Source organism: Mobula hypostoma, chromosome 6 (assembly GCF_963921235.1).
Source record: "Mobula hypostoma chromosome 6, sMobHyp1.1, whole genome shotgun sequence".
Classification (NCBI taxonomy): Eukaryota; Metazoa; Chordata; class Chondrichthyes; order Myliobatiformes; family Myliobatidae; genus Mobula; species Mobula hypostoma.
The window spans coordinates 1,400,062-1,427,130 of record NC_086102.1 but is presented as its reverse complement, the minus strand read 5'-3'; the positions used below and the strand labels follow the sequence as shown (position 1 = coordinate 1,427,130).

The window sequence follows — 27,069 nt, the reverse complement described above, 5'->3', positions numbered from 1 at the left end:
GTATAGGGCCAGGTGTAGTACTTGCTCCACTTGCAAGGATAAGAGCCACTGGGAGATCAGGGGGAGGGATGAATGGACAAGGGAGTCGTGTCGGGAGTGATCCCTGTAGAAAGCAAAAAGTGGGTGGGGCGGAGAGGGAAAATGGGCTTGGTGGTGGGATCCTGTTGGAGGTGGCGGAAGTTCAGAGAATTATATGCTGGACATGGAGGCTGGTGGGGTGGTAGGTGAGGACGAGACATACCCTATCCCTGGTAGCGTGACGGGAGGATGGGGTGAGAGCAGACGTCAGTGAAATTGAAGAGATGCAGTTGAGGGCAGCGTTGATGGTGGAGGAAGGGAAGCCCCTTTCTTTGAAGAAGGAGGACATCTCCTTTGTTCTGGAATGAAAAGCCTCATCCTGAGAGCAGATGCGGTGGAGACGGAGGAATTGAGAGAAGCGGATGGCATTTTTACAAGTAGCAGGGTGGGACGAGGTACAGTCCAGGTAGCTGTGAGTGTCCGTGGGTTTATAATGGACATCGGTGGATACACTGTCTCCAGAGACAGAGACAGTGTGCTCTTTCTGGACACCTGACCCAACCAGTTCCCCTCCACCACCGCTTCCTCCATTTAGCGGAACTTATCCTCACTCTTAATAATTTCTCTTTTGGCTCCCCCCATTTCCTTCAAACAAAAGGTGTAGCCACGGGGACTTGCATGGTTCCCAGCTATGCCTGCCTTTTTGTTAGCTACATGGAACAGATTATGCTCCAACCCTACACTGCTGTCTGCCTCCCATTTTTCCCACACTACATCGACGACTGCATTGGTGCAGCTCTTTACTTCATCCCTCCCCCTATCCCGGTTTCACCTATCACCTTGTGTTTCTCTCTCCCCTCTCACCACCTTTTAATTCTACTCCTCATATCCTTTTCTCCAGTCCTGCTGAAGGCTGTCAGCCTGAAACATCGACTGTGCTCTTATCCATACATGCTGCCTGAGTTCCTCCAGCATGTTGTGCACGTTGCTTGGATTTCCAGCATCTGCAGATTTTCTCTTGTTTGTGACATGGGGCATCAACTGTCTCATCAAAGTTTGTGTGGGTTTTATTGCCCTGCCTTGTTACTTTCTAAAGTCCATGTTCAAGTCTGAGGCTTCTCTACCAAATCCATACTGACTGACTCGGTTACTGGCGAGTCTCTAAGTGGCAGCTTATGGCGTTCAGAATTTGTTCCAGAGATGTCACAGACAGATCCGATGTCACTCAGCCGATTCCTTTCTCCCCTTAACAGCAGCAACCTCCCATCCTCTGGCTCCACACCGAACATTGTATATAGACCTCTAACCGTGGGAATGTCCTGGCCCTGTGACATCCATGTTGAAAGATTGCAGATCCCGCACATCCTCTCTGCATCTCTACCTTTCCCAAGACTTCACCTTCAGCGTGAATTCTTTGAGATTATGATCACTGACTCTTCAGGGTTCCTTTACCATAAGCTCCCTAATCAAGTTTATCCAAAGACTTCACATTCAAGTTCAAGTTTTAAAACTCAACTGTACATAAATGCCAAGAATGCAGCCAGATGAGAGAGCGTTCCTCTGGGTCAAGGTACAAAACATGGTACTAACTATCATACACAGCACAAGACACATATATAAGGTAGCAGTGAACATATAGTCACACACACAAATAATATATATGTATTGCCCAAATCCCTGAGCTCATGGATATTGTTGGCAAAAACAAGCCCATGGAAGTCTGCGGACAAACACAATTCAGTTTGTCTTCAACTGAGCAAACACTAGGGAGCAGCACTGACAACCACCAAACTGTCTCTGAAATCACCTCTCCTGGGTGGCTGCATCTCAGTCTGGGTATTACCCTATCTGGAACATTGTTCAGCTTTGTAAACATCTGTTCTACTTTCTAAAGGGTCGCTCCCTCCTCCTGCTCTTCCGGAGATGTGAAACCTCAAGGATTACTGCTGACACTCTTCTGGTCTTCTCTCTGTTTTCTCTTTTCCCTTTATTGTACCCTCTCCTTTCTAGAACTGTCGGCGAGTCCAAATCAGAGGGGCCGAGTTTTAGGGTGAGAGGGATGAGTTTTAAAGGTGACCTGAGAAAGAAGTTTTACTGAAATAGTGTGGATGACATCTGGAACTTGCTGCTGGAGGAGGTGCTGAAGGCAGATATGGTGAAAGTTATAAGAGACTTTAGATGATATGTCGGTAGTAAGACGTAATGCAGGGAATGGGATCAGTGCAGAGGGCCACAGAAGGTCAGAATGGGCAGGGCGGGCCGAAGGGCCCGTTTCTCTGCTCAGAATGCACATTGTTATCTCAATACCAGCAGCCGGTGCGGTCAAGGTTAAAGCCACGGCCAGAGTGAAGAACTTGATGGGTTTTGTCTCTCTCCACAGGCAGAAGGCTTTAGCAGCAACAGGCAGAGCGGGGTTTCAGGAAGCAGCTGACTGGTGAGTGCCATCACTAACGGTGTCTGTCTGGGACCTCGGGGAGGGTTATAGTGTCTGTCCTGGTGATGGGCTACAAGTTCATACCCAGTGACGGGTTACAGGCTCACTCACTGTGACAGGTTACAGGTTCACTCATGGTGACGGGTTACAGGTTCACTCACAGTGATGGGTTACAGGTTCACTCACAGTGAGGGGTTACAGGCTCACTCCCAGTGAGGGGTTACAGGTTCACTCACTGTGACAGGTTACAGGTTCACTCATGGTTACGGGTTATAGGCTCACTCACTATGATGGGTTACAGGTTCACTCCCGGTGATGGGTTACAGGCTCACTCCCGGTGAGGGGTTACAGGCTCACTGCCGGTAAGGAGTTACAGGTTCACTCACTGTGACGGGTTACAGGTTCACTCCCAGTGATGGGTCACAGGTTCACTCACAGTGAGGGGTTACAGGCTCACTCCTAGTGAGGTGTTACAGGTTCACTCACTGTGACAGGTTACAGGTTCACTCATGGTTACGGGTTACAGGTTCACTCATGGTGACGGGTTACAGGTTCACTCATGGTTACGGGTTATAGGTTCACTCACTGTGACAGGTTACAGGTTCACTCCCGGTGATGGGTTACAGGCTCACTCCCGGTGAGGGGTTACAGGCTCACTGCCGGTAAGGAGTTACAGGTTCACTCACTGTGACGGGTTACAGGTTCACTCCCAGTGATGGGTCACAGGTTCACTCACAGTGAGGGGTTACAGGCTCACTCCTAGTGAGGTGTTACAGGTTCACTCACTGTGACAGGTTACAGGTTCACTCATGGTTACGGGTTACAGGTTCACTCATGGTGACGGGTTACAGGTTGCCTCACAGTAATGGGTTACAGGTTCACTCATAGTGACGGGTTACAGGCTCACTCACAGTGAGGGGTTACAGGTTCACTCACAGTGAGGGGTTACAGGTTCCCTCACAGTGACAGGTTACAGGTTCACTCAGAATGAGGGGTTACCCATTCACTCACAGTGAGGGGTTACAGGCTCACTCACAGTGACGGGTTACAGGTTCACTCATGGTGATGGGTTACAGGCTCACTCCCAGTGATGGGTTATAGGTTCACTCACAGTGACGGGTTACAGTTTCACTCCCGGTGATGGGTTACAGGCTCACTCCCGGTGAGGGGTTACAGGCTCACTGCCGGTAAGGAGTTACAGGTTCACTCACTGTGACGGGTTACAGGCTCACTCACTGTGACAGGTTACAGGTTCACTCACTGTGAGGGGTTACAGGCTCACTCCCAGTGAGGGGTTACAGGTTCACTCACAGTGACGGGTTACAGGCTCACTCATAGTGACAGGTTACTGCAGTTACTGAAGAATTCCATGGGTGTGGCCGACTATTGAAGAGTAAGTAACTCACTATCAGTTCTTACGGAAAAATGAGGTCACTGTGTCATTGCAATGACTGAGGTGAGGGAGGGTGGTGGAGGCATGGGTTGGAAGGGAAGGGGGGAGGGGAGGGGGAGGAATGAATGGAGGACAATGGGGATGTGATTTTGCTGTGGACAGGAAGGAATGTCCTGCTGGTTCACCTCCATGGATCTCTCCACCTGCAGACTATAGACAGCAGGTGTGGTTTCCTGTCTGTGAACAGGCGGATGTGTGTGACTCATCCCCCACTTCAGTCGTGTGATTTTGCTATCTTCCTGTGATGACACCCCTCCCCTAAGGCTCTGTTTCAGATCCCACCACAGGATGATACACACACCAGGTGTCCCTGATAGATTTGGCCCTCACTCAGGGTTTAGCAGCTGATAATGGGGCCCTGAGATTTCCCGAGCCCAGCTCCTAGAAATGCCCAATACCCCTGAGCAACTGCAGATCTCACTCCCAATCCCCACCCATCACCCCTTGAAAACCCCATGGCCACAGTACAAACACCTCACCATTTCCCTGTACAAAAGGGGGCCATGCTGTCCAATATGGTGCCTGTTTGCTCCTGTTTCCCAGCACTTCGGGACTGGTGGATGTGTCGACAGTCTCTGCTGCCAGCGACCTGAGGACCACTCACCATTATCGGTGGCCCTGTCTTCTGATCCTCCTCGGCTGGATCACAGGATGCAGCACAACTGCCTCAGAAAACCTCCAAGGATCAAGCCCTCAGTGATGTCCTGGGCCCAGGCCCCAGGCCCAGGCCCACCTTCCCTGTGAGGTGACCTCAGGCATAGACAATGACCTCCACAGGGCTGATCGTGCTGTTCCAGAACGGCTTTCAGCTCCTGAGCTCCATGCTTCACCAGAACAGCAGCAGCACAGGCCATCCAGCCTAGTCTGCCATTCATCAACCCAGCCCCTGCTGTCCCCAACCCCTCCTTCAAGCTGCCTCCTCACACTTCCCACCACAACGTCTCGTCCCTCTCCAGTGATCAAGGCCGTTGTCTGGGTGAGTATGGTCCTCCTCAAAGGAACCTGCGAGGGAACCTCTTCACTCAGTGAGAGTGTGGAACGAGCTGGCAGTGGAAGTGATGGATGCAGGTTAGATTTCAACATTTAAGCGAATTTTGGATCGATACATGGATGGGAGGGGTTTGGAGGCTGTAGTCTGGGTTCAGGTTGACGGGACTGGCCAGAATAAGTTTCTGTGCTGTGGTCATAGATAACTTTATGACACATATTGCCTCCTGTAGACTCACCACAGCAATGTCTCTGACAGGATTCTTGCGCATGGGAATGACCCGACCCGTGATGACCCCATTCCACAGGAGTACGTGGTGTATCTGTGTCCATCGGGTCTGCTCTGGGTCAAGCTGATGGCATTCTGGGACGAGAGTGAGAAACAATGCGGCAGGAACCAAGCTCATGAGGTCTTCCCACACGTCAGCCTCTGCCACTTCTTCACAGTAAGGCCCAGCTCAGCAGGGAAATGGGAGCCTTTAGTCCTGGTCGAACCAGTGGATGAGGGTCAGAGTGAGGAACTTTGCTAGGGGTCTGGACTCTTCCTGTGTCATAGACAGGCCCTTGGGCTCATCTCGTCCACACAGACCAAATGGTCTCTTTCAGCCTGTCCCATTTACCTGCATATCCCTTAAACCGTTCTCAAACATGTACCTGTCCAAATCCCTTTTAAACATGATCATTGTACCCACCTCCACCACCTCCCCGGAACCTCATCCTACTGAGACCATGGAATCAGGCCATTCAGCCCATCGAGTCTGCTCCACCATTCCATCATGGCTGATTTATTATCCCTCTTAATCCCATTCTCCTGCCTTCTTCCTGTAACCTTTGACAGCCTGACTAATAAAGAACCCACCCGTTAACCTCCACTTTAAATACACCCAATGATCAGAGCCGTCTGTGGCAATGAATTTCACAGATTCACTAGACTCTGGCTAAAGAAATTGCTCCTCATCTGTGTAAATTTGTACCCACCACCCCTCAGGTGTGTGAAAAACTCACCCCTCAGATCTCCTTTAACTCTTTCACCTCTCAGCTTAAACCTGTGCCTCCAGTTCCAGATTGACCCAACCTCAAAGACTGTGACTACCCGCCATATCTATGACCCCCATAACTTTATAAACTGTTATTAGTTCAGCTCTCAGCCTGCCACACTCCAGTGAGAAGGAACCCGTCCTATCAGATCTCTCCCTGTAACACCAAGTCCAGTGACAACCGATGAGTCAGCCACTGGAACCTGGAGCATGCAGCCTGCTGCAGGAACTCAGTAGCTCAAGCCGAGTCTGAGGGGGTAGGGAGAAATTGTCAAGACTCTGCTTCTGGATATCAGTGCCTCTTGACCTGCTGGGTTCCTGCACCCTGGTGAATCTCTTGTAATGCTACCACATCCTGTGCTGTGGTGACTGGGGCGCTCCAAGTGCTTGTACAGCTGCAACTCTTACACTCTCTGCCTGGGTTGTGAAGTCAAACATACCAAGTGGCTTCTTCACGAACCCATCCACCTCCGTCAGCACAATCAGGGAGCTGTGGACTTGCACCACAACACCCCACACTCTTGAGGTGTCCCCCCCACTTGTCCTGTCCTGTCTGTCCTCACAAAGTGCATCATCTCATACTTGTCTGCATTAACCTCCACACACAAAATGCTGGAGGAACTCAGCAGGCCAGGCAGCATCTATGGAAATGAATAAAGAGTCGACGTTTTGGGCCGAGACCCTTCTTCAGGACTGGAAAGGAGGGGAGAAGTCATCAGAATAAAAGGTGGGGGGAGGGAAGAGAGGATGGCTCGAGGTGATAGGTGAACCCAGGTGGGTGGGAAAGATAGAGGACTGGAGAAGAAGGAATCTGATAGGAGAGGAGCGTGTACCCGAGACAAAAGGGAAGGAGGAAGGGACCCATGAGGAGGTGATAGGTGGGTAGAAGAGGCAAAGGGTCAGAGTGGGGATTAGAAAAAGAGAGGGGGGAGGGAAAATTCCCTTGTCCATTCGTCTCTCCCCACTAACCTCCCTTCCAGCACTTATCCCTGCAAGTCGCCAAAGTGCCACGTCTGCTCCCTCACCTCCATTCAAAGCCCCAAACAGTCCTTCCACGTCAAGCAACACTTCACCTGCAAGTCAGCCGGGTCACCTATTGCGTCCTTCTGCAACCTGTATTAGTGAGACCCATTATAAAGCAACTGGGGTCATCTAGAACACAGAAAACAGAAAGCACAATACACTTCGGCTCACAAAGCTGAACATGTCCTTACTATAGAAATACCAGGGGTTACCCACAGCCCTCTATTTTTCTAAGCTCCATATACCTGTCCAGGAGTCTCTTAAAAGACCCTATCATATCCGCCTCCACCACCGTTGCCGGCAGCCCATTCCATGCACTCACCACTCTCTGCATAAAAAACTTACCCCTGACATCTCTGTACCTACTTGCAAGCACCTTAAAACTATGCCCTCTAGTGCTAGCCATTTCAGCCCTGGAGAAAAGCCTCTGACTATCCACACGATCAACGCCTCTCAATATCTTATACACCTCTATCAGGTCACCTCTCATCCTCCGTCACTCCAAGGAAAAAAGGCCGAGCTCACTTAACCTATTGTCATAAGGCATGGTCCCCAATCCAGGCAATATCTTTGCACAGAGCAAGACGAAGGAATTGGTTGTTGACTTCAGAAGGAGTAGCAGACCGCACAACCCAATTTACACCAGTGGTGCGCAAGTGGAACAGGTCAAAAGCTTTAAGTTCCTTGGGGTCAATATCACAAGTGACCTGACTTGGTCCAACCAAGCAGAGTTCACTGCCAAGAAGGCCCACCAGCGCCTTTACGTCCTGAGAAAACTAAAGAAATTTGGCCTGTTCCCTAAAACCCTCACTAATTTTTATCTATCTCCTCTGGTTCCATACACACTTTTCCACTGTCACACTTGACAGGTCCTATTCTTTCACATCTTATCCCTTTGCTCTTCACATACTTATAGAATGCCTTGGGGTTTTCCTTAATCCTGTCCGCCAAGGCCTTCTCATGGCCCCTTCTGGCTTTCCTAATTTCATTCTTAAGCTCCTTTCTATTAGCCTTATAATCTTCAAGATCTCTATCATTACCTGGTTTTTTGAACCTTTCGTAAGCTCTTCTTTTCTTCTTGACTAGATTTACAACAGCCTTGTACACCATGGTTCCTGTACCCTACCATCCTTTCCCTGTCTCATTGGAACGTACCTATGCAGAACCCCACGCAAATATCCCCGAGCATTTGCCACATTTTCTCCATACATTTCCCTGAGAACATCTGTTCCCAATTTATGCTTCCAAGTTCCTGCCTGATAGCCTCATATTTCCCCTTACTCCAATTAAATGCTTTTCTAACTTGTCTGTTCCTATCCCTCTCCAATGCAATGGTAAATGAGATAGAATTGTGATCACTATCTCCAAAATGCTCTCCCACTGAAATATTTGACACCTGACCAGGTTCATTTCCCAAAACCAAATCAAGTACAGCCTCTCCTCTTGTAGGCTTATCTACATATTGTGTCAAGAAACCTTCCTGAACACACCAAACAAACTCCACCCCATCCAAACCCCTTGCTCCAGGGAGATGCCAATCAATATTTGGGAAATTAAAATCACCCACCACGACAACCCTGTTATTATTACACCTCTCCAGAATATGTCTCCCTATCTGCTCCTCAATGTCCCTGTTACTATTGGGTGGTCGATAAAAAACACCCAGTAGAGTTATTGACCCCTTCCTGTTCCTAACTACCACCTACAGAGACTCCGTAGACAATCCCTCCATGACTTCCTCCTTTTCTGCAGCCATGACACTATCTCTGATCAGCAGTGCCATGCACCCACCTCTCTTGCACCCCCCCCCGCACCCTGTCCTTTCTGAAACATCTAAAGCCTGGCACTCTAAGTAGCCATTCCTGCCCCGGAGCCATCCAAGTCTCTGTAATGACCACAACATCATAGATCCAAGTACTGATCCACGCTCTAAGCTCATCTGCTTTGTTCATAATACTCCTCACGTTAAAATAGGGACATCTCAAACCATCAGTCTAGGCGCATCCCTTCTCTATCACCTGCCTATCCTCCCTCTCGCACCGTCTCCAAGCTTTCTCTATTTGTGAGCCAACCGCCTCTTCCTCCATCTCATCAGTTTGGTTCCCACCCCCCAGCAGTTTAAACTCTCCCCAGCAGCCTTAGCAAACCTTCCCGCCAGGATATTGGACCCCTGGGATTCAAGTGCAACCCGTCCCTTTTGTACAGGTCACACCTGCCCCAAAAAAAGGTCCTAATGATCCAGAAATCTGAATCCCTGCCCCCTGCTCCAATCCCTCAGCCACGCATTTATCCTCTGTCACATACCCCGTGACGGGAATAGAGAAACCAGCAGAAATAGAAACCATTTTGGAGTCCAGTATTGCTGATAACTAATAATATTCATTAATAACTACGCAATACAGTAAACTAAGTGAAGATAAATCAAACAGGTTAGCAATGATTTTATATAAAAGTAAGTGTGGAATATATATGTATGAAAAACCAATCTTTAAGTCTAGGGGTAAAAAGATACAGTCTTACGATGTTCAGTAAAGTTCAGTTCAGTTCTTAGTATTTAGTTGAATAGCGATGGGGAGAGAGAAAGAGAGTAGAGTCTTCAGGTGAGCTGATGCCGTCGATCTTCTCGTCGTCCTCCGAAATCCTTCATAAGTCACCCACTGTGACTTTAACCAGGGGGACTGGTTTTCCTGTGGTGGAGCTATCACCCCTGCAAGGGTGGACACATAGACAACTCCCCACCAGTCGACCCCTTCTTCACCGCTGGAAGAGGAATTTGGATCGATCCGCCTGATCGAACCTCCAAAACCCACTTTCTCTGCGGGCACAACAATGCTCATTCAGCGTCCAGATCATGTGTCTGAGGTCTGTATCATCTGACCTCCTATTTATTTCACCAGGCTGAGCATCACCTGTCATTCAAAGAGTCCCTCCTTCCTTTGTCTGTGAAGAAAGGCACAAGCAGGCAACAAGTCCTTGGAAGTAACACCAACAATGTCCTGTTGGTCACCATAGCAACCTTCGAGCTGCTCAGTGCTGTCTCCAAAGTAAAACTCAGTAGAAATCCAAAGTTACTTCCAATGGATCCCCTCACAGTATTGAGCCACACTTGGGTTACTGTCTGCAATTCCGGTTGCCTTAGTATAGGAAGGATATGTCATAAAGCTGGAAAGGGTGCAAAAAAGGTTGACAAGGATGTTGTCTGGACTTGAGCCTTAAGGAGAGACTCAGTAGGCTGTGGCTTTTTCCTCTAGAGCGTTGGAGGTTGAGAGACCTTACAGACATTTATAAAATCATGAGGGGCATAAATAAGATGGTTGGTCGTGTATATCAACAACCAGCCACTGGTCACCATAGCAACCTTCGAGCTGCTCAGTTTTTATCTCCAAAGTAAAACTCCAAAGTTAACTCCCGTGACAGTCCAACCGTCAATCATCGTCTCTCTCCCTCTTTTCCAAACAAACCATCGATGATAAATGACTCTCTCTGTCTCTCTTCAAACAGTTAATAGGGGCACTCCTGGATCCCCTCACACCTCCACCTCACTCTATTCCTATACTCACTGTAGTGTGGCACAGGCAGTAATCCTGAGATTACTACCTTTGAGGTCCTGCTTCTGAACTTTCTTCCTAGCTCCTGAAGTTTGTTTTCAGGACCTCCTCCCTTTTCCTAACTATGTCATTGGTACCAGTATGTATCACGACCTCTGTCTGTTCTCCTTCTCAGTGCAGGATATCGTGGACGCTGTTGTGTCCGGTCCTCCTGCTGCAGCCTCCATTAGTGAGACACATTGCAAATCGGAGGACCGTCTCGTTGAGCATCTCTGCGCCAGCCACCAAAAGCAGAACTTCTCAGTGGCCAACCATTTTACTTCCAATCCCCATTCTCGAGGCAAGATATTGGTCCATGGCCTCATCTTGTGCCATCCTCCAACCTGAGCCATAAGTATAGATCTCCCCTTCCGGCAAAAAAATTCCCTTCCCCTCCCCTCTTGTTCCATTCCTCACTCGGGCTCTTACCACTCCTCAGCTGCCTATCACCTCGAACTGGGTCCCCTCCTCCTTCCTCTCCCCCATAGTCCACGCGCCTCTCCTATCACCTCCCCTGGGTCCACTCCTCCTTCATCTCCCCCTTAGTCCACTCTCCTCCCATATCACCTCCCGTGGGTCCCCTCCTCTTTCCTCTCCTCCATAGTCCAGTCTCCTCCCCTATCGCCTCCCCTGGGTCCCCTCCTCCTTCCTCTCCCCCATAGTCCAGTCTCCTCCCCTATCGCCTCCCCTGGGTCCCCTCCTCCTTCCTCTCCCCCATAGTCCACTTCCCTCTCCTTTCACCTCCCCTGTGTCCCCTCCTCCTTCCTCCCCCCATAGTCCACTCTCCTCTCCTATCACCTCCCCTGTGTCCCCTCCTCCTTCGTCTCCCCCATAGTCCACTCTCCTCCCCTATCACCTCCCCCTGGGTCCCCTCCTCCTTCCTCCCCCGCATAGTCCACTCTCCTCTCCTCTCCTATCACCTCCCCAGGGTCCCCTCCTCCGTCCTCTTCCCCATAATCCACTCTCCTTTCCTATCACCTCCCCTGGGTCACCTCCTCCTTGCTGTCCCTCATTCTCCATTCTCCTCCCCTATCACCTCACCTGGGTCCCGTCCTCACTCCTCTCCCCCATAGTCCACTCTCCTCTCCTATCACCTTCCCTGGGTCCCCTCCTCCTTCCTCTCCCCCATAGTCCACTCTCCTCCCCTATCATCTTACCTGGGTCCCCTCCTCCGTCCTCTCCCCCATAGTCCACTCTCCTCCCCTATCACCTCTCCTGGATCCCCTCCTCCTTCATCTCCCCCTTGGACAACTCTCCTCCCCTATCACCTCCCGTGGGTCCCCTCCTCTTTCCTCTCCCCCATATTCTACTCTCCTCCCCTATCACCTCCCCTGGGTCCCCTCCTCCTTCCTCTCCCCCATAGTCCACTCTCCTCTCCTATCAACCCCCCTGGGTCCCCTCCTGCTTCCTCTCGCCCAAAGTCCACTCTCCTCTCCTATCACCTCCCCTGGGTACCCTCCTCCTTCCTCTCTTCCATAGTCCACTCTCCTCTCCTTTCCTATCACCTCCCCCTGGGTCCCCTCCTCCTTCCTCTCCTCCATAGTCCACTCTCCTTTCCTATCACCTCCCCTGGGTCACCTCCTCCTTGCTGTCCCTCATTGTCCACTCTCCTCACCTATCACCTCAGCTGGGTCCCCTCCTCACTCCTCTACCCCATAGTCCACTCTCCTCCCCTATCACCTCACCTGGGTCCCCTCCTCCGTCCTCTCCCACATAGTCCACTCTCCTCTCCTATCACCTCCCTTGGGCCCCCTCCTCCTTCCTCTCCCCAATAGTGGACTCTCCTCTCCTATCACCTCCCCTGTGTCCCCTCCTCCTTCTTCCCCCTATAGTCCACTCTCCTCTCCTATAACCTCCCCTGGGTCCCGTCCTCCTTCCTACCCCCATAGTCCACTCTCCTCCTCTATCACCACCCCTCGGTCCCCTACTCCGTCCACCTCCCCATAGTCCACTCTCCTCTCCTATCACCTCCCCTGGGTCCCCTCCTCCTTCCTCTCGCTCAAAGTCCACTCTCCTCCCCTATCACCTCCCCTGGGTCCCCTCCTCCTTCCTCCCCCACATAGCCCACTCTCCTTTCCTATCACCTCCCCCTGGGTCCCCACCTCCTTCCTCTCCCCCAAAGTCCACTCTCCTCCCCTATCACCTCCCCTGGGTCCCCTCCTCCTTCCTCTCGTCCATAGTCCACTCTCCTTTCCTATCACCTCCCCTGGGTCACCTCCTCCTTGCTGTCGCTCATTGTCCACTCTCCTCCCCTATCACCTCAGCTGGGTCCCCTCCTCACTCCTCTACCCCATAGTCCACTCTCCTCCCCTATCACCTCACCTGGGTCCCCTCCTCCGGCCTCTCCCCAATAGTGCACTCTCCTCTCCTATCACCTCCCCTGGGACCCCTCCTCCTTCCTCTCCCCCATAGTCCACTCTCCTCTCCTATCACCACCCCCGGGTCCCCTCCTCCTTCCTACCCCCATAGTCCACTCTCCTCCCCTATCACCACCCCTGGGTCCCCTACTCCTTCCTACCCCCAATAGTCCACTCTGCTCTCCCATCACCTCCCCTGGGTCCTCTGCTCGTTCCTCTCGCCCACAGTCCACTCTTCCCTTATCACCTCCCCCTGGGTCCCCTCATCCTTTCTCTCCCCCATAGTCCACTCTCCTCACCTATCACCTCCCCCTGGGTCCCCTCCTCCTTTCTCTCCACCATAGTCCACTCTCCTCACTTATCACCTCCCCTGGGTCCCCTCCTCCTTCTTCCCCCCCATAGTCCGCTCTCTGCTCCTATCACCTCCCCTGGGTCCCCTCCTCCTTCCTCTCCCCCATAGTGCACTCTCCCTCCTATCACCTCCCCTGGGTCCCCTCCTCCTTCCTCTCCTCCATAGTCCACTCTCCTCTCCTATCACCTCACCTGGGTCCCCTCCTCCTTCCTCTCCCCCATAGTCCGCTCTCCTCTCCTATCACCTCCCCTGGGTTCCCTCGTCCTTCCACTCCCCCAAAGTCCACTCTCTTCCCCTATCACCTCCCCCTGGGTCCTTTCCTCCTTCCTCTCCCCCATAGTCCACTGTCCTCACCTGCCTATCACCTCCCCTGGGTGCCCTCCTCCTTCCTCTCCCCCATAGTCCACTCTCTTCTCCTATCACCACCCCCGGGTCCCCTCCTCCTTCCTACCCCCATAGTCCACTCTCCTCTCCTATCACCTCCCCTGGGACCCCTCCTCCTTCCTCTCCCCCATAGTCCACTCTCCTCCCCTATCACCACCCCTCAGTCCACTACTCCGTCCACCTCCCCAAAATCCACGCTCCTCTCCTATCACCTCCCCTGGGTCCCCTGCTCGTTCTTCTCGCCCATAGTCGACTCTCCTCCCCTCTCCTATCACCTCCCCTGGGTCCCGTGCTCCTTCCTCTCCACCATAGTCCACTCTCCTCCCTCCTTCCTACCCCCATAGTCCACTCTCCTCCCCTATCACCACCCCTCGGTCCCCTACTCCGTCCACCTCCCCATAGTCCACTCTCCTCTCCTATCACCTCCCCTGGGTCCCCTCCTCCTTTCTCTCCCCCATAGTCCACTCTCCTCACCTATCACCTCCCCCTGGGTCCGCTCCTCCTTCCTCTCCCCCATAGTTCACGCTCCTCCCTTCTTCTATCACGTCCCCTGTGTCCCCTCCTCCTTCCTCCCCCCCATAGCCCACTCTCCTCTCCTATCACCTCCCCTGGGTACCCTCCTCCTTCCTCTGTTCCATAGTCCACTCTCCTCTCCTTTCCTATCACCTCCCCCTGGGTCTTCACCTCCTTCCTCTCCCCCATAGTCCACTCTCCTCCCCTATCACCTCCCCTGGGTCCCTTCCTCCGTCCACTTCCCCATAGTCCACTCTCCTATCCTATCACCTCCCTCGGGCCCCCTCCTCCTTCCTCTCCCCCATAGTCCACTCTCCTTTCCTATCACCTCCCCTGGCTCACCACCTCCTTGCTGTCCCTCATTGTCCACTCTCCTCCCCTATCACCTCACCTGGGTCCCCTCCTCCTTCCTCTCTTCCATAGTCCACTCTCCTCCCCTATCACCGCCCCTGGGTCCCCTCCTCCCTCCTCTCCCCCATAGTCCACTCTCCTCTCCTATCACCTTCCCTGGGTCCCCTCCTCCCTCCTCTCCCCCATAGTCCACTCTCCACCCCTATCACCTCACCTGGGTCCCCTCCTCCGTCCTCTCCCCCATAGTCCACTCTCCTCTCCTATCACCTCCCTTGGGCCCCCTCCTCCTTCCTCTCCCCAATAGTGCACTCTCCTGTCCTATCACCTCCCCTGGGTCACCTCCTCCTTCATCTCCCCCTTAGTCCACTCTCCTCCCGTATCACCTCCCGTGGGTCCCCTCCTCTTTCCTCTCCCCCATATTCTACTCTCCTCCCCTATCACCTCCCCTGGGTCCCCTCCTTCTTCCTCTCCCCCATAGTCCAGTCTCCTCCCCGATCGCCTCCACTGGGTCCCCTCCTCCTTCCTCTCCCCCATAGTCCACTCTCCTATCCTATCACCTCCCCTGGGTCCCCTCCTCCTTCCTCTCCTCCATAGACAACTCTCCTCTCCTCTCCTATCAACTCCCTAGGGCCCCCTCCTCCTTCCTCTCCCCTATAGTCCACTCTCCTTCCCTTTCACCTCCCCTGGGTCACCTCCTCCTTGCTGTCCCTCATTGTCCACTCTCCTCCCCTATCACCTCACCTGGGTCCCCTCCTCCTTCCTCCCTCTATAGTCCACTCTCCTCTCCTATCACCTCCCCTGTGTCCCCTCCTCCTTCCTCTCCCCCATAGTCCACTCTCCTCCCCTATCACCACCCCTGGGTCCCCTCCTCTTTCCTCCACCCCATAGTCCACTCTCCTCTCCTATCAGCTCCCTAGGGTCCCCTCCTCCTTCCTCTCCTCCATAGTCCACTCTCCTCTCCTCTCCTATCAACTCCCTAGGGCCCCCTCCTCCTTCCTCTCGCCCATAGTCCACTCTCCTTCCCTTTCACCTCCCCTGGGTCACCTCCTCCTTGCTGTCCCTCATTGTCCACTCTCCTCCCCTATCACCTCACCTGGGTCCCCTCCTCCTTCCTCCCCCTATAGTCCACTCTCCTCTCCTATCACCTCCCCTGTGTCCCCTCCTCCTTCCTCTCCCCCATAGTCCACTCTCCTCCCCTATCACCACCCCTGGGTCCCCTCCTCTTTCCTCCACCCCATAGTCCACTCTCCTCTCCTATCAGCTCCCTTGGGCCCCCTCCTCCTTCCTCTCCCCAATTGTGCACTCTCCTCCCATATCACCTCCCGTGGGTCCCCTCCTCCTTCCTCTCCCGCAAAGTCCTGTCTCCTCTCCTATCGCCTCCCCTGGGTCCCCTCCTCCTTCCTCTCCCCCATAGTGCACTCTCCCTCCTATAACCTCCCCTGGGTCCCCTCCTCCTTCCTCTCCCCCATAGTCCACTCTCCTCTCCTATAACCTCCCCTGGGTCCCCTCCTTCTTCCTCCCCCCCCCCCCATAGTCCACTCTCCTCTCCTATAATCTCCCCTGGGGCCCCTCCTCCTTCCTACCCCCATAGTCCACTCTCCTCCCCTATCACCACCCCTCGGTCCCCTACTCCGTCCACCTCCCCATAGTCCACTCTCCTCTCCTATCACCTCCCCTGGGTCCCCTCCTCCTTTCTCTCCCCCATAGTCCACTCTCCTCACCTATCACCTCCCCCTGGGTCCGCTCCTCCTTCCTCTCCCCCATAGTTCACGCTCCTCCCTTCTTCTATCACGTCCCCTGTGTCCCCTCCTCCTTCTTCTCGCCCATAGTCCACACTCGTCCCCTATCACATCCCCTGTGTCCCCTCCTCCTTCCTCCCCCCCATAGCCCACTCTCCTCTCCTATCACCTCCCCTGGGTACCCTCCTCCTTCCTCTGTTCCATAGTCCACTCTCCTCTCCTTTCCTATCACCTCCCCCTGGGTCTTCACCTCCTTCCTCTCCCCCATAGTCCACTCTCCTCTCCTATAACCTCCCCTGGGTCCCCTCCTTCTTCCTCCCCCCCCCCATAGTCCACTCTCCTCTCCTATAATCTCCCCTGGGGCCCCTCCTCCTTCCTACCCCCATAGTCCACTCTCCTCCCCTATCACCACCCCTCGGTCCCCTACTCCGTCCACCTCCCCATAGTCCACTCTCCTCTCCTATCACCTCCCCTGGGTCCCCTCCTCCTTTCTCTCCCCCATAGTCCACTCTCCTCACCTATCACCTCCCCCTGGGTCCGCTCCTCCTTCCTCTCCCCCATAGTTCACGCTCCTCCCTTCTTCTATCACGTCCCCTGTGTCCCCTCCTCCTTCTTCTCGCCCATAGTCCACACTCGTCCCCTATCACATCCCCTGTGTCCCCTCCTCCTTCCTCCCCCCCATAGCCCACTCTCCTCTCCTATCACCTCCCCTGGGTACCCTCCTCCTTCCTCTGTTCCATAGTCCACTCTCCTCTCCTTTCCTATCACCTCCCCCTGGGTCTTCACCTCCTTCCTCTCCCCCATAGTCCACTCTCCTCCCCTATCACCTCCCCTGGGTCCCTTCCTCCGTCCACTTCCCCATAGTCCACTCTCCTATCCTATCACCTCCCCTGGGTCCCCTCCTCCTTCCTCTCCTCCATAGTCCACTCTCCTCTCCTCTCCTATCACCTCCCTAGGGCCCCCTCCTCTTCCTCTCCCCCATAGTCTACTCTCCTTTCCTATCACCTCCCCAGGCTCACCACCTCCTTGGAGTCCCTCATTGTCCACTCTCCTCCCCTATCACCTCACCTGGGTCCCCTCCTCCTTCCTCTCTTCCATAGTCCACTCTCCTCTCCTATCACCTTCCCTGGGTCCCCTCCTCCTTCCTCTCCCCCATAGTCCACTGTCCTCCCCATCACCTCACCTGGGTCCCCTCCTCCGTCCTCTCCCCCAGAGTCCACTCTCCTCTCCTATCACCTCCCTTGGGCCCTCTCCTCCATCCTCTCCCCAATAGTGCACTCTCCTCTCCTATCACCTCCCCTGGGTCACCTCCTCCTTGCTCTCCCCCATAGTCCACTCTCCTCCCCTATCACCTCCCCTGGATCCCCTCCTCCTTCATCTCCCACTTCGTCCACTCTCCTCCCATATCATCTCCCGTGGGTCCTCTCCTCTTTCCTCTCCCCCATATTCTACTCTCCTCCCCTATCACCTCCCCTGGTTCCCCTCCTCCTTCCTCTCCCCCATAGTCCACTCTCCTCTCCTATCACCTCCCCTCTGTCCCCTCCTCCTTCCTCCACCCCATAGTCCACTCTCCTCTCCTATCACCTCCCCCTGGGTCCCCTCCTCCTTCCTCTCCACCATAGTCCACTCTCCTCACTTATCACCTCCCCTGGGTACCCTCCTCCTTCCTTCCCCGCGTAGTCCACTCTCCTCTCATATCACCTCCACTGGGTCCCCTCCTCCTTCCTCTACCCCATAGTCCACTCTCCTCTCCCATCACCTCCCCAGGGTCCCCTCCTCCGTCCTCTTCCCCATAATCCACTCTCCTGTCCTATCACCTCCCCTGGGTCCCCTCCTCCTTCCTCTCCTCCATAGTCCACTCTCCTCTCCTCTCCTCTCCTATCACCTCCCTAGGGCCCCCTCCTCCTTCCTCTCCCCCTTCCTCTCCCCCATAGTCCACTCTCCTTTCCTATCACCTCCCCTGGGTCACCTCCTCCTTGCTGTCCCTCATTGTCCACTCTCCTACCCTATCACCTCCCCTGTGTCCCCTCCTCCTTCCTCCACCCCATAGTCCACTCTCCTCTCCTATCACCTCCCCCTGGGTCCCCTCCTCCTTCCTCCCCCGCATAGTCCACTCTCCTCTCCCATCACCTCCCCAGGGTCCCCTCCTCCGTCTTCGTCCCCATAATCCACTCTCCTATCCTATCACCTCCCCTGGGTCCCCTCCTCCTTCTTCTCCTCCATAGTCCACTCTCCTTTCCTATCACCTCCCCTGGGTCACCACCTCCTTGCTGTCCCTCATTGTCCACTCTCCTCCCCTATCACCTCAGCTGGGTCCCCTCCTCACTCCTCTACCCCATAGTCCACTCTACTCTCCTATCACCTCCCCTGGGTCCCATCCTCCTTCCTCTCGCCCAAAGTCCACTCTCCTACCCTATCACCTCCCCTGGGTCCCCTCCTCCTTCCTCCCCCCCATAGCCCACTCTCCTCTCCTATCACCTCCCCTGGGTACCCTCCTCCTTCCTCTCTTCCATAGTCCACTCTCCTCTCCTTTCCTATCACCTCCCCCTGGGTCCCCACCTCCTTCCTCTCCCCCATAGTCCACTCTCCTCCCCTATCACCTCCCCTGGGTCCCCTCCTCCTTCCTCTCCTCCATAGTCCACTCTCCTTTCCTATCACCTCCCCTGGGTCACCACCTCCTTGCTGTCCCTCATTGTCCACTCTCCTCCCCTATCACCTCAGCTGGGTCCCCTCCTCACTCCTCTACCCCATAGTCCACTCTCCTCCCCTATCACCTCACCTGGGTCCCCTCCTCCTTCCTCCCCCCATAGTCCACTCTCCTCTCCTATCACCTCCCCTGGGTCCCCTGCTCCTTCCTCTCCACCATAGTCCACTCTCCTCTCCTATAACCTCCCCTGGGTCCCCTCCTCCTTCCTCCCCCCCATAGTCCAGTCTCCTCTCCTATAATCTCCCCTAGGTCCCCTCCTCCTTCCTACCCCCATAGTCCACTCTCCTCCCCTATCACCACCCCTGGGTCCCCTACTCCTTCCTCCCCCCCATAGTCCACTCTGCTCTCCCATCACCTCCCCTGGGTCTCCTACTCCTTCCTACCCCCCATAGTCCATTCTGCTCTCCCATCACCTCCCCTGGGTCCTCTGCTCGGTCCTCTCGCCCACAGTCCACTCTTCCCTTATCACCTCCCCCTGGGTCCCCTCCTCCTTTCTCTCCCCCATAGTGCACTCTCCCTCCTATCACCTCCCCTGGGTCCCCTCCTCCTTCCTCTCCTCCATAGTCCACTCTCCTCTCCTATCACCTCAATGGGTCTCCTCCTCCTTCCTCTCCCCCATAGTCCGCTCTCCTCTCCTATCACCTCCCCTGGGTTCCCTCGTCCTTCCACTCCCCCATAGTCCACTCTCTTCCCCTATCACCTCCCCCTGGGTCCTTTCCTCCTTCCTATCCCCCATAGTCCGCTCTCCTCTCCTATCACCTACCTTGGGTGCCCTCCTCCTTCCTCTCCCCCATAGTCCACTCTATTCTCCTATAACCTCCCCTGGGTCCCCTCCTCCTTCCTCCCCCCCATAGTCCACTCTCCTCCCCTATCACCACCCCACGGTCCACTACTCCGTCCACCTCCCCATAATCCACTCTCCTCTCCTATCACCTCCCCTGGGTCCCCTGCTCGTTCCTCTCGCCCATAGTCGACTCTCCTCCCCTCTCCTATCACCTCCCCTGGGTCCCGTGCTCCTTCCTCTCCACCATAGTCCACTCTCCTCTCCTATAACCTCCCCTAAGTCCCCTCCTCCTTCCTACCCCCATAGTCCACTCTCCTCCCCTATCACCACCCCTGGGTCCCCTCCTCCTTTCTCTCCCCCATAGTCCACTCTCCTCACTTATCACCTCCCCTGGGTCCCCTCCTCCTTCTTCCCCCCCATAGTCCACTCTCTACTCCTATCACCTCTCCTGGATCCCCTCCTCCTTCATCTCCCCCTTGGACAACTCTCCTCCCCTATCACCTCCCGTGGGTCCCCTCCTCTTTCCTCTCCCCCATATTCTACTCTCCTCCCCTATCACCTCCCCTGGGTCCCCTCCTCCTTCGTCGACCCCATAGTCCACTCTCCTATCCTATCACCTCCCCTGGGTCACCTCCTCCTTGCTGTCCCTCATATTCCACTCTCCTACCCTATCACATCCCCTGGGTCCCCTCCTCCTTCCTCCCCCATAGTCCACTCTCCTCCCCTATCATCACCCCTGTGTCCCCTCCTCCTTCCTCCACCCCATAGTCCACTCTCCTCTCCTATCACCTCCCCCTGGGTCCCCTCCTCCTTCCTCCCCCGCATAGTCCACTCTCCTCTCCCATCACCTCCCCAGGGTCCCCTCCTCCGTCTTCGTCCCCATAATCCACTCTCCTCTCCTATCACCTCCCCTGGGTACCCTCCTCCTTCCTCTCTTCCATAGTCCACTCTCCTCTCCTTTCCTATCACCTCCCCCTGGGTCCCCACCTCCTTCCTCTCCCCCATAGTCCACTCTCCTCCCCTATCACCTCCCCTGGGTCCCCTCCTCCTTCCTCTCCTCCATAGTCCACTCTCCTTCCCTATCACCTCCCCTGGGTCACCACCTCCTTGCTGTCCCTCATTGTCCACTCTCCTCCCCTATCACCTCAGCTGGGTCCCCTCCTCACTCCTCTACCCCATAGTCCACTCTCCTCCCCTATCACCTCAGCTGGGTCCCCTCCTCCTTCCTCCCCCCATAGTCCACTCTCCTCCCCTATCACCTCCCCTGGGTCCCCTGCTCCTTCCTCTCCACCATAGTCCACTCTCCTCTCCTATAACCACCCCTGGGTCCCCTCCTCCTTCCTCCCCCCCATAGTCCACTCTCCTCTCCTATAATCTCCCCTAGGTCCCCTCCTCCTTCCTACCCCCATAGTCTACTCTCCTCCCCTATCACCACCCCTGGGTCCCCTACTCCTTCCTCCCCCCCATAGTCCACTCTGCTCTCCCATCACCTCCCCTGGGTCTCCTACTCCTTCCTACCCCCCATAGTCCATTCTGCTCTCCCATCACCTCCCCTGGGTCCTCTGCTCGGTCCTCTCGCCCACAGGCCACTCTTCCCTTATCACCTCCCCCTGGGTCCCCTCCTCCTTTCTCTCCCCCATAGTGCACTCTCCCTCCTATCACCTCCCCTGGGTCCCCTCCTCCTTCCTCTCCTCCATAGTCCACTCTCCTCTCCTATCACCTCAATGGGTCTCCTCCTCCTTCCTCTCCCCCATAGTCCGCTCTCCTCTCCTATCACCTCCCCTGGGTTCCCTCGTCCTTCCACTCCCCCATAGTCCACTCTCTTCCCCTATCACCTCCCCCTGGGTCCTTTCCTCCTTCCTCTCCCCCATAGTCCGCTCTCCTCTCCTATCACCTACCTTGGGTGCCCTCCTCCTTCCTCTCCCCCATAGTCCACTCTATTCTCCTATAACCTCCCCTGGGTCCCCTCCTCCTTCCTCCCCCCCATAGTCCACTCTCCTCCCCTATCACCACCCCACGGTCCACTACTCCGTCCACCTCCCCATAATCCACTCTCCTCTCCTATCACCTCCCCTGGGTCCCCTGCTCGTTCCTCTCGCCCATAGTCGACTCTCCTCCCCTCTCCTATCACCTCCCCTGGGTCCCGTGCTCCTTCCTCTCCACCATAGTCCACTCTCCTCTCCTATAACCTCCCCTAAGTCCCCTCCTCCTTCCTACCCCCATAGTCCACTCTCCTCCCCTATCACCACCCCTGGGTCCCCTCCTCCTTTCTCTCCCCCATAGTCCACTCTCCTCACTTATCACCTCCCCTGGGTCCCCTCCTCCTTCTTCCCCCCCATAGTCCACTCTCTACTCCTATCACCTCTCCTGGATCCCCTCCTCCTTCATCTCCCCCTTGGACAACTCTCCTCCCCTATCACCTCCCGTGGGTCCCCTCCTCTTTCCTCTCCCCCATATTCTACTCTCCTCCCCTATCACCTCCCCTGGGTCCCCTCCTCCTTCCTCTCCCCCATAGTCCACTCTCCTCTCCTATCACCTCCCCTGTGTTCCCTCCTCCTTCCTCTCCCCCATAGTCCGCTCTCCTCTCCTATCACCTACCTTGGGTGCCCTCCTCCTTCCTCTCCCCCATAGTCCACTCTCCTCTCCTATAACCTCCCCTGGGTCCCCTCCTCCTTCCTCCCCCCCATAGTCCACTCTCCTCTCCTATAATCTCCCCTAGGTCCCCTCCTCCTTCCTACCCCCATAGTCCACTCTCCTCCCCTATCACCACCCCTGGGTCCCCTACTCCTTCCTCCCCCCCATAGTCCACTCTGCTCTCCCATCACCTCCCCTGGGTCTCCTACTCCTTCCTACCCCCCATAGTCCATTCTGCTCTCCCATCACCTCCCCTGGGTCCTCTGCTCGGTCCTCTCGCCCACAGTCCACTCTTCCCTTATCACCTCCCCCTGGGTCCCCTCCTCCTTTCTCTCCCCCATAGTGCACTCTCCCTCCTATCACCTCCCCTGGGTCCCCTCCTCCTTCCTCTCCCCCATAGTCCACTCTCCTCTCCTATCACCTCAATGGGTCTCCTCCTCCTTCTTCTCCCCCATAGTCCGCTCTCCTCTCCTATCACCTCCCCTGGGTTCCCTCGTCCTTCCACTCCCCCATAGTCCACTCTCTTCCCCTATCACCTCCCCCTGGGTCCTTTCCTCCTTCCTATCCCCCATAGTCCGCTCTCCTCTCCTATCACCTACCTTGGGTGCCCTCCTCCTTCCTCTCCCCCATAGTCCACTCTATTCTCCTATAACCTCCCCTGGGTCCCCTCCTCCTTCCTCCCCCCCATAGTCCACTCTCCTCCTCTATCACCACCCCACGGTCCACTACTCCGTCCACCTCCCCATAATCCACTCTCCTCTCCTATCACCTCCCCTGGGTCCCCTGCTCGTTCCTCTCGCCCATAGTCGACTCTCCTCCCCTCTCCTATCACCTCCCCTGGGTCCCGTGCTCCTTCCTCTCCACCATAGTCCACTCTCCTCTCCTATAACCTCCCCTAAGTCCCCTCCTCCTTCCTACCCCCATAGTCCACTCTCCTCCCCTATCACCACCCCAGGGTCCCCTCCTCCTTTCTCTCCCCCATAGTCCACTCTCCTCACTTATCACCTCCCCTGGGTCCCCTCCTCCTTCTTCCCCCCCATAGTCCACTCTCTACTCCTATCACCTCTCCTGGATCCCCTCCTCCTTCATCTCCCCCTTGGACAACTCTCCTCCCCTATCACCTCCCGTGGGTCCCCTCCTCTTTCCTCTCCCCCATATTCTACTCTCCTCCCCTATCACCTCCCCTGGGTCCCCTCCTCCTTCCTCTCCCCCATAGTCCACTCTCCTTTCCTATCACCTCCCCTGGGTCACCTCCTCCTTGCTGTCCCTCATATTCCACTCTCCTACCCTATCACATCCCCTGGGTCCCCTCCTCCTTCCTCCCCCATAGTCCACTCTCCTCCCCTATCATCACCCCTGTGTCCCCTCCTCCTTCCTCCACCCCATAGTCCACTCTCCTCTCGTATCACCTCCCCCTGGGTCCCCTCCTCCTTCCTCCCCCGCATAGTCCACTCTCCTCTCCCATCACCTCCCCAGGGTCCCCTCCTCCGTCTTCGTCCCCATAATCCACTCTCCTCTCCTATCACCTCCCCTGGGTACCCTCCTCCTTCCTCTCTTCCATAGTCCACTCTCCTCTCCTTTCCTATCACCTCCCCCTGGGTCCCCACTTCCTTCCTCTCCCCCATAGTCCACTCTCCTCCCCTATCACCTCCCCTGGGTCCCCTCCTCCTTCCTCTCCTCCATAGTCCACTCTCCTTCCCTATCACCTCCCCTGGGTCACCACCTCCTTGCTGTCCCTCATTGTCCACTCTCCTCCCCTATCACCTCAGCTGGGTCCCCTCCTCACTCCTCTACCCCATAGTCCACTCTCCTCCCCTATCACCTCAGCTGGGTCCCCTCCTCCCTCCGCCCCCCATAGTCCACTCTCCTCCCCTATCACCTCCCCTGGGTCCCCTGCTCCTTCCTCTCCACCATAGTCCACTCTCCTCTCCTATAACCACCCCTGGGTCCCCTCCTCCTTCCTCCCCCCCATAGTCCACTCTCCTCTCCTATAATCTCCCCTAGGTCCCCTCCTCCTTCCTACCCCCATAGTCCACTCTCCTCCCCTATCACCACCCCTGGGTCCCCTACTCCTTCCTCCCCCCCATAGTCCACTCTGCTCTCCCATCACCTCCCCTGGGTCTCCTACTCCTTCCTACCCCCCATAGTCCATTCTGCTCTCCCATCACCTCCCCTGGGTCCTCTGCTCGGTCCTCTCGCCCACAGGCCACTCTTCCCTTATCACCTCCCCCTGGGTCCCCTCCTCCTTTCTCTCCCCCATAGTGCACTCTCCCTCCTATCACCTCCCCTGGGTCCCCTCCTCCTTCCTCTCCTCCATAGTCCACTCTCCTCTCCTATCACCTCAATGGGTCTCCTCCTCCTTCCTCTCCCCCATAGTCCGCTCTCCTCTCCTATCACCTCCCCTGGGTTCCCTCGTCCTTCCACTCCCCCATAGTCCACTCCCTTCCCCTATCACCTCCCCCTGGGTCCTTTCCTCCTTCCTCTCCCCCATAGTCCGCTCTCCTCTCCTATCACCTACCTTGGGTGCCCTCCTCCTTCCTCTCCCCCATAGTCCACTCTATTCTCCTATAACCTCCCCTGGGTCCCCTCCTCCTTCCTCCCCCCCATAGTCCACTCTCCTCCCCTATCACCACCCCACGGTCCACTACTCCGTCCACCTCCCCATAATCCACTCTCCTCTCCTATCACCTCCCCTGGGTCCCCTGCTCGTTCCTCTCGCCCATAGTCGACTCTCCTCCCCTCTCCTATCACCTCCCCTGGGTCCCGTGCTCCTTCCTCTCCACCATAGTCCACTCTCCTCTCCTATAACCTCCCCTAAGTCCCCTCCTCCTTCCTACCCCCATAGTCCACTCTCCTCCCCTATCACCACCCCTGGGTCCCCTCCTCCTTTCTCTCCCCCATAGTCCACTCTCCTCTCTTATCACCTCCCCTGGGTCCCCTCCTCCTTCTTCCCCCCCATAGTCCACTCTCTACTCCTATCACCTCTCCTGGATCCCCTCCTCCTTCATCTCCCCCTTGGACAACTCTCCTCCCCTATCACCTCCCGTGGGTCCCCTCCTCTTTCCTCTCCCCCATATTCTACTCTCCTCCCCTATCACCTCCCCTGGGTCCCCTCCTCCTTCCTCTCCCCCATAGTCCACTCTCCTCTCCTATCACCTCCCCTGTGTTCCCTCCTCCTTCCTCTCCCCCATAGTCCGCTCTCCTCTCCTATCACCTACCTTGGGTGCCCTCCTCCTTCCTCTCCCCCATAGTCCACTCTCTTCTCCTATAACCTCCCCTGGGTCCCCTCCTCCTTCCTCCCCCCCATAGTCCACTCTCCTCCCCTATCACCACCCCACGGTCCACTACTCCGTCCACCTCCCCATAATCCACTCTCCTCTCCTATCACCTCCCCTGGGACCCGTGCTCCTTCCTCTCCACCATAGTCCACTCTCCTCTCCTATAACCTCCCCTAGGTCCCCTCCTCCTTCCTACCCCCATAGTCCACTCTCCTCCCCTATCACCACCCCTGGGTCCCCTCCTCCTTTCTCTCCCCCATAGTCCACTCTCCTCACTTATCACCTCCCCTGGGTCCCCTCCTCCTTCTTCCCCCCCATAGTCCACTCGCTACTCCTATCACCTCTCCTGGATCCCCTCCTCCTTCATCTCCCCCTTGGACAACTCTCCTCCCCTATCACCTCCCGTGGGTCCCCTCCTCCTTCCTCTCCCCCATAGTCCACTCTCCTCTCCTATCACCTCCCCTGTGTTCCCTCCTCCTTCCTCTCCCCCATAGTCCACACTCCTCTCCTATCACCTCCCCTGGGTCCCCTCCTCCTTCCTCTCCCCATAGTCCACTCTCCTCCCATATCACCTCCCGTGGGTCCCCTCCTCTTTCCTCTCCCCCATATTCTACTCTCCTCCCCTATCACCTCCCCTGGGTCCCCTCCTCCTTCCTCTCCCCCAAAGTCCAGTCTCCTCCCCTATCGCCTCCCCTGGGTCCCCTCCTCCTTCCTCTCCTATCTCCCCCCCTCGGTCCCCTCCTCCTTCGTCTCCCCATAGTGCACTCTCCCTCCTATCACCTCCCCTGGGTCCCGTCCTCCTTCCTCTCCTCCATAGTCCACTCTCTTCTCCTATCACCTCCCTTGGGCCCCCTCCTCCTCCCTCTCCCCAATAGTGCACTTTCCTCTCCTATCACCTCCCCTGGGTCCCCTCCTCCTTCCTCTCCCCCATAGTCCACTCTCCTCTCCTATCACCTCCCCTGTGTCCCCTCCTCCTTCCTCCCCCCATAGTCCACTCTCCTCTCCTATCACCTCCCCTGGGTCCCCTGCTCCTTCCTCTCCACCATAGTCCACTCTCCTCTCCTATAATCTCCCCTAGGTCCCCTCCTCCTTCCTACCCCCATAGTCCACTCTCCTCCCCTATCACCACCCCTGGGTACCCTACTCCTTCCTCCCCCCATAGTCCACTCTGCTCTCCCATCACCTCCCCTGGGTCCTCTGCTCGTTCCTCTCGCCCACAGTCCACTCTTCCTTTATCACCTCCCTCTGGGTCCCCTCCTCCTTTCTCTCCCCCATAGTCCACTCTCCTCACCTATCACCTCCCCTGGGTCCCCTCCTCCTTCCTCTCCTCCATAGTCCACTCTCCTCTCCTATCACCTCAATGGGTCCCCTCCTCCTGCCTCTCCCCCATAGTCCGCTCTCCTCTCCTATCACCTCACCTGGGTCCCCTGC

The 27,069-nt window shown here is 55.9% G+C and overlaps 1 protein-coding gene across 1 annotated transcript in view; it reads left to right on the top strand.

Moving 5' to 3' along the window:
* The window catches only part of LOC134347760 (ubiquitin-associated and SH3 domain-containing protein A-like), a 125,156-nt gene that overhangs the window by 29,370 nt on the left and 68,717 nt on the right, over window positions 1-27,069 (top strand). Inside the window, exons 3-4 of the mRNA XM_063050164.1 lie at window positions 2,399-2,452; window positions 5,152-5,338. Coding sequence (XP_062906234.1) covers window positions 2,399-2,452; window positions 5,152-5,338 — 241 coding nt within the window. The remainder of the gene's footprint in view (window positions 1-2,398; window positions 2,453-5,151; window positions 5,339-27,069) is intronic.